At 38.1% G+C, this 11,790-nt stretch overlaps 1 protein-coding gene across 2 annotated transcripts in view; it reads left to right on the top strand.

Moving 5' to 3' along the window:
• The first annotated feature begins 182 nt into the window (after positions 1–182).
• phactr2 (phosphatase and actin regulator 2) overlaps positions 183–11,790 on the top strand; it is a 35,580-nt gene continuing 23,972 nt past the window's right edge. Inside the window, exon 1 of one of the 2 annotated variants that reach the window (XM_044045849.1) lies at positions 183–387. In XM_044045849.1, the coding sequence (XP_043901784.1) occupies positions 249–387 (139 nt within the window). In that variant the 5' untranslated portion in view covers positions 183–248. Of the gene's footprint in view, positions 388–8,377; positions 8,475–11,790 lie in introns of those variants that run through there. The other variant, XM_044045851.1, reaches the window with a different exon arrangement.

Raw genomic sequence — 11,790 nt, 5'->3', positions numbered from 1 at the left:
AACAGTTCGTCAGATAATTGGCATGTTTCATAATCCCCATCATATTTGAAAAAAGGTTTCACACAGGTAATCTACAGGTCTCTCAGAGGCGATGGGCGTGAACAAACACACACTCCCTCGCTCTCTACAGAGGGAGAGTTTGGGTGGAGGAGAATCGGCGATCGAGCTGCTGATGAAGATGAAATTCATGTCAAGTCTTCTGTGAACGTGAGACTCACCTCCCGGTGGGGCTGACAGAGCAGGTGATCATGGGAGAGGAGGGGGACACCTACCCGCCGGAGATGAGACACTTTTCTCAGCCGTGGCCTCTCCCCAGGCTCCGCTCTCACAGTGACACCTCCGGATTTCGCTCCAGAGTGTTGCTCAGGCTCCGGGGAGCCCGCTCAGGTAGGAGAGACGTCACACAATTACCAAAAAATTGCAGCTTTACAAAGCTGAAGGTTGAGTTTATTAGTTGAAGGTTGAGTTTATTAGTTTTATACATTTAAACTCCTGCTAAAGTTTATACAGCAGTTGTTACAAAGACACCATTATTAAAACAACCTGCCTCTGTGTTTAATCCCACAGAAGAGACTACATGTGTCTTTTGGTGTTGCAAGTTATACCAGTTGCTCCTGGTTAGACTCTCTAAATGACTAATAAAGCAGCAGTGGCTTCCTGTTCTTCTGCATTTACTCTCCTGCCATTCACTCTGTTGTGTGTCTTGATACCAAAATAATTCACTTTTATCATTTTCTTTGTCTTTATCAGGTCATATTAAATTTAAAAAAAAAAAGTCAAATAAAGACAAATACCAAACAAATCCATTATCCTTCAAAAATGTTGCATATTTATTTCTTCATTTGTATAAATACTGTATATATCATAGGTAAACAAAGCAGCCTTTTTATTTTGTACTTGGTTATTGTTCTGTATTTCCTTTGTGGCCCAATGGGAGGAGATCAACTCTTTCCACAGACACCGAGCGAGACCTCAACTGCTGTGTTAATCAGCTTTTTGTCCCCAGTGCTTCACATAAATGTCAGTGTCATAGTGTTGCTGCCTGAAGCTTCTGCTGTTGAGAGCGACCTGACATTCTTATGTGTTAGTGGTTATAACCACTTCCCACCGGTTTGGTCTTCAGTGCTTTTCACTAAGCTTTCACCCTGCAGTTGTGCTGCACGCCTACAACTGCCCTGACCTAAACAACAGACATGACATTTAACAATACAGCGCTTTTTCCACAATGTCAATGTTGTTTTCTGTTGTCTAATTGCATTGACTACATGAAGTTGTTGCTTTTCTTGTCTCAAATGGAAAACAGGAAATGATCTACTTATGTGGTTATGTTGTAATTACAGGATATGACCATGGAAGTTGTTTATGTTTCTTGCCAGTTTGGGGTATGAACTCTATTTTTATACTTTAACTAAATTCAGAAAAGGTCCCTTCAGTATTGTGCTGTGACTTGTGATTTTGTATGAACAGCGCAGTTTATAAAATACACAACAGAGGGCGCTAATCTACCTTTTTATAACATCGTAGACCATGGTGTGTATAATGGCGTTGGAGGTTTTCCTCATATCTCACAGGGTGTCTCCTCAAAAGCATCAGACTCTGGGGTGAAATGTAGATATTAGCTAACTTAAATATGTGCATTTTGTCTGTGCTGTTTTTACATACACAATGAAATGAATTCTTATTTGGAATCTTACAGCAATTCAGGTCATTAGGGAGTGATTTTTCCTTTTAATATTTTATAAACTATAGACTATAAGAAATGGTCAGCTTGATGTGCTACAATAATACATCACCACTTCATTTATTTACTCCACTTGTCCACTTGATCCTCGTGAGTCTCAAACTCTGTTCATATTGTGTCATTTACACACCTCAAGCAATTACTGAAGAGCAATTATTACGTGCGGTATAATTTAAAAGCAATTCTTGAAGTTGTATTAGGATGATAAATGCGGGCAAGTGTGTCATCAAAGAGATTAATATTCCACTCTTGACCGAAACATAAACAAATATTAGTAGAATTCACAACTTCCTGAGGAAAGTGAAGAGATTAAATGTGTTTATTTGGGCAGGATGATTAATTGACTGCTAGAATTAATCAACATATTATCCACAGATTAAGCCATTCAAAAATAGGCATTCATTATTTTTGCATGTGTATTTAGGGCCTAGGTGTTAAGAATAAGGTTTACGTTGGGATGGTACATGGCATGTGGTCCTCCAGATGGATGCTGTATCACACTAAGTACACAGGCAGAGAAAACAAGAAAGCAGAGGGTTGTTAAATGGAGAGACGAGATACAGGGACAAAAGAGGGAGGGCAGGCCATAGAAGTAAAACAATAAAATACAAATAGAGACAAATGTAGAATTTTATTAAAAACAACAAATATAGGAGATGTGGCAAAAAGACAACATGATTAAGCAGGACAAGAAGGCAGAGGGAAAGGCTGAAGAAAGGAAGAGTGTCAGCTCGCTGATGTGCTCTGCTCCTAGTGGGTACTCTCCTTGAAATAACATTAATTACACACTCTTTTAGTCTGTAACAACTGCTTGTTAAATGTGCTGTAATGCAGAGAACAGCCCGTCCCCCTTCACTGCCCACACACAGTCTGTCCTCAGGCACCGCTGCTTTAACATCCACTGATATACCCACTATGTTATTGTTTTAAGTTTTATTTTTAAAGAACATATCCAGATATGTCCACACGCTATATTTGCCTTCAACTGCTGCTTCAGACACAAATTAGTTTTTACACAGTCATGCAGCCCCCCATGGCAGGACAACAGGGAAAGCCAGTGCATTCTGAATATCTATACAAAAGATTTATTTCAGATTTGTATCCCTAGCGTGGCTTAAACATCCTTATTGCAGGACTACGATCAAACCCTTGTGTTCATTAAAGACACTGCTGATCTGTCACTTCAGCACATCCTTAAACAAAATACAGTATATTTGCGTTTGAGTCATTGCAATTGTGACTCTTGTCCATCAGGGACAATGGAATCAGGTGACATTATTGGCTGCAGTGACAGGTGGTCGGGCATAGCTTGGATGGATGGATGGGTCAACAAAACATTGGACTTTAACTTTACTAGGGTCTCTCACAGACCCATGTCTGCAGTTGTTACTTGACACGGATCCTTATTGTAACCATGACAATGGCATTTCCCCAACCATAAACAAATCGTGTTTGAACAAAACCTTAACCACAGTGTCTTCAGATTGTAAAATCTATCTCATTTTTCACAGCAGTCTGTATTATGTTTGATGTCCTATGTAATGCTCCATCACTAATACAGTGAATGTTGAACTGAAGTGTGACTTTAAAAACATTATTTTACCCACATTGATCAGGCCTAACAGACTCCCTGCAACCAACTATGCTTTATGTAGGTAAACTGTCCCCACAACTTTAAATGGCTTTTCAGGTCTAAGACTTGGTTGTAATGTTAGAGTTAGAATTAGGATGAGGTATTTGTATTTGTATTTGTATTTATTTATTTGCACCATAAAAAAAACGACAATACAAAAAACAGAAATTAAAGAAGAATAGTAAGTGCAGGAGAGGTTAAAAAACCCTACATGGGCTTATAAGAAGCACCTCCCCAAGAAATATACACATTCAAAGGATAAATCAACAACAACAACAATAGGAGAAAGCAACAACAAATAACAACAAAAAAGGAAGCAATAAAAGTGCCATTTTATAGCAGACACTCAAAGAAGTCAGAAATAAAAACATGGGTATGTATAAATATAAAATGATTGTATTTAACTGAGTGTATAAGCATGTAAAGAGATAATGATCCAATGACAAATATACTGGAAATATACTGGAAAAAGAAAAAAAAAAAAAAAAACTATTAGGTACTTTGATTTAACAGGTAAGCTTTCAGTCTTAACTTAAAAGTATTGAGGGATGAAGATAATTTAACAACATGAAGATGGGAATTCCAAAGTATGGAGCCTCTGTGAGCAAAAGAAAACTGAGTATGAGTAGTGCGGCAAAAAGGGGGATGAAGTTTATCAGTCTGTCTGGTGTTATAAGAATGGACCTGAGAGTTAACTGTAAAGAATTCATGAAAGGATTTGGGCAGCAAGTGGGAAAGTTGAATATATTTATAAGTAAATACACATGATTGAAGTATATTAATATCGTAGACTGACATTATCTGAAGATTCTTAAACAGAGGGGCAGATGGAGACAAATAATTAGAGAAGGTGGCTAATCTAACAAATTTCTTTTGCGCGATTAATAATTTCTGTAAATTAGAAGGATAAGTGCTAGCCCAAACGATATTACCGTAACTGAGATGTGGATGAATTAAGCTATAATACAGTATATTTAAAACTTCCTGAGATATGAAATCACAAATTTTTCTGATGATACCAATGGATTTCAACACTTTATTATTAACAAGTTTAATATGTTCGGACCATGACAACCTCTCATCAATTAATACCCCTAAAAATTTGGTGGAGGAAACCTGGATTATATCATTATCCCCAATAGTGATTTTAGCGCTGGATTTACAATATTTTTTTTTTTTCCCGTAAATATAATAAAATTTGTTTTTTTTACATTTAATGTCAACTTATTTATCTGGAACCATTCAGAAAATTTAATAATGCCAGAATTGGCTTCACTAATTAAAGAATCAAAGTGACTGTGAGTCAAAATCAGATTAGTATCATCAGCAAAAAGTATTGGTAGCATCGTGGAAGAAACAGTTGCAAGGTCATTAATGTAAACAAGGAACAATAACGGACCAAGAATGGAACCCTGGGGGACACCATATGTCAACTGGGCTCTGGAAGAAGTACAACCATTGACATAAACAAACTGTTCTCGGTTTGAAACATAATTAACAAGCCAAATATATGAAATATCATGAAAACCATAACGATGTAACTTAGAAAGTAAAATAGTGTGGTCAACAGAATCAAAGGCTTTCGATAAATCTAAAAAAATACCCAAAGCATATTTATTGTTATTTATGGCTGTATAGATTTTTTCAACCAGCTGTAAGAGGGCCATATCTGTAGAATGATTTTCCCGGAAACCATATTGGTGCTCGTGTAAAATGCTGTGTTTATTTAAATGAGATAAGATTCTTTTTTGTACCAGTTTTTCTAAAATTTTTGAAAAACCTGGTAAAATAGAAATTGGTCGATAGTTATTAAATGATCTTGTATCCCCAGTTTTATGAAGTGGGATAACTTTAGCAATTTTTAGATCTTTAGGCACACATCCCGTCTGCAACGATAGGTTGAAAATATATGTTAATGGTTCAACAATAGATGAAGACACAGATTTAATCAATGAAGCACAGATATCGTCATGGCCCGGAGCAGATGTTTTCAGTCTGCCAATGATTTCCATCACCTCTGCTATGTCTGTATTTTCAAACTGTAAAAGAGGGGGGAAGTTACCCTTTATGTAATCCAATGGATTTCTGTTAGAAGGTTTAATGTTCTTTGACAAAGAGGAACCCACTTGTGCAAAGAAATTATTAAATTCACAAGAAATTACATAAGGATCAGTAAATGTTACACCACCTTCATTGAACTCTGAAGGATGAGAAACAGAAGACTTTTGTTTATTCATAAGTTGATTGATAACCTTCCAAGTAGACCTGATATCAGTGGAATATTCTTTGAGTTTGTTACTGAAATATATTTTTTTGGCTATTCGAATTAAATGATTATATTTGTTTCTATATGTTTTGTACTTTTTTGAATTCAGAGGTGTAGGATTGGTAAGAAACCTCTTATATAACTTATTTTTGGTTGTTGAGGATTTGTGGAGGCCGGACGTATACCAGGGTTTTTTATTCAGTACAGCAAGGTTCTTTTTTAATTGTACCAGTGGAAAGCATAAATGAAATGCAGAATTAAAGGTTGTCACAAAAGTCTGATAAGCAGACTCAGCGAAGGTATAGTTAGTTGTGATGGTTAATGTTAGGGTAATGAAGGGTCTTGGGATTGCATTATGTCCTGGATGTGTACTGACCAGAGGTGGAAAGTAATGAATTACATTTACTGTAATTGAGTAGGTTTTTTGTGTACTTTGGCAGGGAATGAGGACAGGTGAATGATGGGGACAGACAGGTGAATGATGGGGACAGACAGGTGAATGATGAGGACAGACAGGTAAATGATGAGGACAGGTGAATTGGTGCTAATTAAGGTCCCTGAGTGAGTGAGAAAGTAAAAGCATGTGTGACCTTTGACCCATTTTGACTGATACATTAGGTTTTTACATATTTTATTTTGTCTTTATGTTTGCTTTTAATTAAACACAATGTGAGATTTGTGTCCCCTTAAATTTTAAAAAAGCCACTTTTTTTACTAACTTGAGTACATTTATAGACCAGTGCTTCTACTTATCTAAAATGTTATCGAAATCGTGGTAATTTTACTTGAGTAAAATATTTCAGTACTCTATCCACTTCTGGTCCTCACTAAGATATTAAAATAAATGTATGTGTTTGTATGTGGGTGGGTGGGTGGTTGGGTGTTGGAGTTGATGAGCTAGTAGTTTTGTTTTTGCTTGTTGGCAGTTGTGTCATTGGGCCGCATCAAAAGTCAAAGTCTCACATTCTCCACCTCTCAGTGGTCAGTAACTCTGTGTGGTTACTTACTAAGCCTTTAACTCTATTATTAGCATGTTCTGGAAACACCTGAATAGCAAATGTACAGGATGTCGACATTACACTGCACAGCATGATACTTTAAAAAAACCAAAAAAACAGGTTGTGATTTTTCAGCTTCTTAAATGTGACTATTTTCTGGCTCCATGTAACAAAGAAATCATTTAAACTAAATCTTTGTGGACAAAACAAAACCTCCTCATTTCCATGTTAGGTAAACACTGACCAAACGATTAATTGAGAAAATTATTGACAGACGAATCGACTATGAAAACAATCTACCCTACCGCAAACACATACACATGTTGACATTGGTCAGATTTAGGGACTTAAGGATTTAAATATAAACAAATATCTGTTACATTGCCATATGAGTGCACCCAATGGTGTGTAAGACTCTGATCAGCTCCACATGACTCTCTCACTGTGTCTGTGGTGATATGTGCAGACGTGTTTCATGACACGACACAGGCACAGCTTCATACAGCAGCACTGTGGCTGAAAGCCTGACGTTTACTTTATGAAAAGCCTTTCATCCCCGCAACACACATTATAAACTTTGCACATGCGTCATCACAATATTCAATTGGGAATTGGTACCAGCCGACCCTCATGTGGAGGATAAAGCGGTAGACGATGAGTGAGTGAGTGAGTTCCGTTGCTCCAGCATGAAACCTTTATCTTACACCAATGACATATTTACTGTGTGGACTGGCTCTTGTAAGTGCCTCTTAGCCCCTCTTCTATTCCATAGCTGTATATTTGAGTCGTCTCTATTTCTACTTCTGTGCGCCTGTATCTGAGAGTTTATGTGTATTGATTTATCAAGCTTTGCGATTATCGCTGATGTTATGTTTATGACGTACAGTACATTGCTTTTATCGTGCTGTAGTCAGTGTGGCGCCATGGTCGTCAGATGTGTTCCCTGTTCATCACGTTGTATTTGAAGCTGTCAGATATCTATCCAGTTTCAAAAACCTAACCAATGTGTGTTGTCAAGACTGTGTAGTTTTTTATATTTCACTTTGTAATCACTTTGTCAAAAATGTCAAATATTGTCTGATTCCAGCATCTTAAATATGCAGATTTTTGCGATATTTTAGTGACAGAATAAGTTAAATTGTAACCACATGTTTTCTAGCTGAAGCTGTAGTGAAAACTACGCTTAAAACAAACAACATTCATTTAACGTGTGATTGATATTTGGAGATAAATACAACGCAGCAAGGAAAGTAAACACGCCAAACAGGAAGCAAACTTCCTGCTGATTTCCTTCTCCTTCTCTATAGCGTTCGTTCTTAAACAATGATTTCCTGTCTGCATCCTTTCCTCTCTCATCCGTTTCTGTCCTCTCCTCTTCTCATTTCCTACGTCACCATGGGACCTCAACACAGCATGGAGAGTGAGAATAGAATGAGACATGGTGCCAGAGTCTGTAGCCATAGGAAGAAACTGATTGAGAGAGAGAGAGAGAGAGAGAGAGAGAAGGAATAGAGATGGAAACAAACATTAACTTTTAATGGTCTTTATTGGTGTGAGGGGAGAGTCAGGAGGGATAGAGGGAGGAGGGGCAAGGGAGTAGCAGACAGTGGAGGGAGGGAGGGAGGTAGAGCAGTGACGAAGGAGGGAAGTAGATAGTGAGGGAGGATTGAGAGAGAGAGAGAATAGGACAAGGAGGAAGACAGTTGATATAGAGAGGAGGGGGAGTCAGTGGGGGGTAGGAGGGAGGGCGGCACAGAGGTGGTGTGTCGGGAAGAGGCAAGGATCAACTCTCACACTGCTGATAAAATTACCTGGGTCAAATCATGGAACATGATGGTGAGTTTCCGCCTCCTCCTCCTCTAAAACGCTTCTGTTTGCCTGTGCTTGTGTTCTCCAGTGTGACATTGACTTTCTGTGTGTCTGTGTCTGTGTCTGTCTGTGTTAGTCACACACACACACACACACACGGAATCTTTCCACCACTTCTTCCCCTCACATGCTGTCCTTATATGTAGCTTAAGATGTCACCTGTTAGCAGTGACTGCATTACATATAGTGTAATGTGAAGGACACACACACACACACACAGGCTGTAAATCTTTTGAGTCACCTTCAGCTTCACTGGTATATTGAATTTTTTTTCCAGTGCCTGTGTTTACTTTTATATAGTTTTGTAAACAGCACGCAGATCAACAGCTTTTACATAATAAAAGATGTATTCTGTGTCTGTGCCGGTGTTGTTAGAGATTAGTTGGCTGTCGTTGTGAGGAGTCACTGAGCTGGAGCTGGTTTTTCTTGTCCCCTGCCTGGTTTCACAACTTAAAATAAATATGGCAATGAATGATAATAGGGCAGTGGCAACAATACGCAGTCATGCATTATGTTCGGTGACAACTACAGTACGTTGTGTACAGAGTTAATTAGATGCTATTGTTCCAAGTAGAACACTTAATAACATTAAGGCTGGCTGTATTTCCACTTAACCAGGCTTCTGGTGCACTGTGAGGACCAGGTTTGCTGACACGTAAAAAAAAAAAAAAAAAAGATTAAGGACTTTGTGTCTAACTTTTAAGTAACTATTGAGTCTGTACATGCACAGTAATGGTGGTGATTCTGTTGTCAGTATTAGAATATTGAAAGAACAGTCACTACAGGTGGCGTCTCTCCGTTTATTAAACAAAAAGTTGTTGTTGACACATTTGCAAGAGAAGGCAGGAAGTCTATATTGAGCCTGTGTTATCTAATATAGTTTAATTACTGTTTGCAGAGGTTGTCATAGCAGGAGCCTCCTGCTGCCACTGGTCCGTAAAACAAGACCAAAATTTAAGACAGCGATAGTACTCAATTTGCTTTTTTTTCAATCCACTTCTTTGTGTTTGTGTTGGTCGACAGAGACGTGCGTGCTGAGGTGCACAACGAATGTCTGAAAAAGCATTTTGCAATGCAAAACAGTATCTGTGACTGTGTGCACATGCATCTGCATATTGGATTGCGTGCTTGTGTAGAGTGAGTGGCTGTGTGGACACAGATTGGTCGTGAGTGTAGATCACGAGCGTCAACAACCTTACATTTTGTTGACATTCAGTTTGTTGCACATCCGCACTCAGTGAGGTTCCATTCTAAATGGGAAAAGGTTATGCTTACATTGAGTTGTGAATGTAATGTAATACATACTTCCCCACTGCAGCTACATCTGTCCGTCCAACTTTCTTGTGAAAGGAGAAAATCTGATTTTGGTGACGTAATGATTGCATGAATGGCGGTAATATTCATCCTAGTTGAAGAGATAATGCATTCTTTTTTTATCTTGCTGGTAAATCTGCACCCCCGATAACATTAATATGATTGCCACTTTCTAAACAGAGTGCATCAGTGAGTGTTATTTGGACAAAGACCAACGCAACCATCTTCAAACAGTGGAAGTCTAGTTTAAAACAAACCTTGCTCAGATGCTATTAGATCTTGTCCAATATTAACACAACAGTACTACGCAAACGTGACTGTGGAAGCTCAGAACAGTTGCTTTTGCCAAATGACATTGATTCTTTACCAAATATGTGCAAATATTGCCTTAGATAAATACGGAGGTGTGGAAATAAGCGCTGGCTGGTGTTGGTTTACTCTAAACTTTCACTGTCCTCTTGTGGCCTCATATCACAGCGTTTTCTTTCTGCCAATAATCTTGAGTGTGCTATTACAATTTCTTGCCACTGTGGCCTTTCTTATGTGGTGGTTATTATTAAAGAGCTGTAGAATATCAATCTTTCCCAGAGCTTGCTCTGTCCCCGTCTTCTCCTCTGCCTGCCACTCTCAAGCTCGTTTTCTCTTAAGCTCTCAGGCTGCCTGTCTGGCAGGATGTCAGCTATTGATTTATACAGGCAACATTTTAGCAATGATGGCGGCTTATGGGTTGCGCCAAACAGAATACAACAAACAGGAGATCAGGTTTCAGACGAGCTGGCCGGCAGATGGGAAGAGGAAGAGAAATGACAGTAACCGCTGAAGTATCAATACAGCAAAAGACTGCACAGTTGATGTCATAAAGTAAATATGCTTTTAATGGGAATATATTTGGTTATGACAGTGGAACAAAGGAGCAACCTCTTCTTTGTTAGGAGGAATTATTGACAACTGGGTCATGTGCAACAACTGATTAGATCAATATTACTTTAGATAATCGTCAGCTGCCAAATCTACGGGCTTAAATTTCACAGCACGCACAGGGCAAAAAAAAACAACAAATAAACATGACAGTCAGCCATACCTTTGGGTTAAAATGGTGCCATAAAACTACAAAAATGGAAAAAAAGTCAAATATTAAATATTAATGATTACACATTAAGTCTAAATATACCACTCATAACCTCAGCATTATCAAGAATGTGTAAGGTTTGGTTGATGAGTGACAATAATGTTAAGTTACCTCCAAGAAAGGGCTTAAGGTCCAGTGTGGAATAATGACTGACTTCACTCCTTCCTTTTTCCCAAAAATACACTCTATGACTGGTTTATCCGCTCAGGTTGACGTAATGTACAAATAAAAGGCTACGAAAAAGCAATTATACTCTTCTATAAACATTTAGTTTCTGCCATTAAACCCTCCTAAATGTTACATACTGGGAAATGTGAAACGGAAGTTTGGTTTTCATAAATTGCCTTTGTTTGTTATTTTAATGCTGCTCTTTTACCTTAACCATCTCATTGGAGACTTAAAAAAAATAGAAATCAACTATAATAAGTTTATTGCGTATATAGGTTTTCAGGAGCTTTAATATTCATATAATTAACAGAAACATCTGCTAATGACTAATAACCACAGTCAGAATAGTCCATGTAATCTCTCAATATACTGAAGATTTTTGTAATTATTATAATAGACAATGATTTGGGCCATTGGAACTATTGAATACAATGGTGAGATAGCATTCAGAGAGACTGTCAGTACAGTCATGCTGCTTGTTAAAGTGAGCTGAGTCCATGCTGAGTCACACTTGACAGTTTGTGGTTGGAATCATGATCCTGATCAAGCGATGTCCGGTCTCTCTAAAAGGTTAGCTGCCCCATAACGTGCATTAAAAGCTGCACGCATAAGTTTTCACACTTTTGTGCAAGTGCATGTGCATGGCAACGACCACTTAGAAAGATTTTCTTA

This window comes from Solea senegalensis, linkage group LG15 (genome assembly GCF_019176455.1).
Source record: "Solea senegalensis isolate Sse05_10M linkage group LG15, IFAPA_SoseM_1, whole genome shotgun sequence".
Lineage (NCBI taxonomy): Eukaryota > Metazoa > Chordata > Actinopteri > Pleuronectiformes > Soleidae > Solea > Solea senegalensis.
This window is presented reverse-complemented; position numbering and strand designations above follow the sequence as displayed.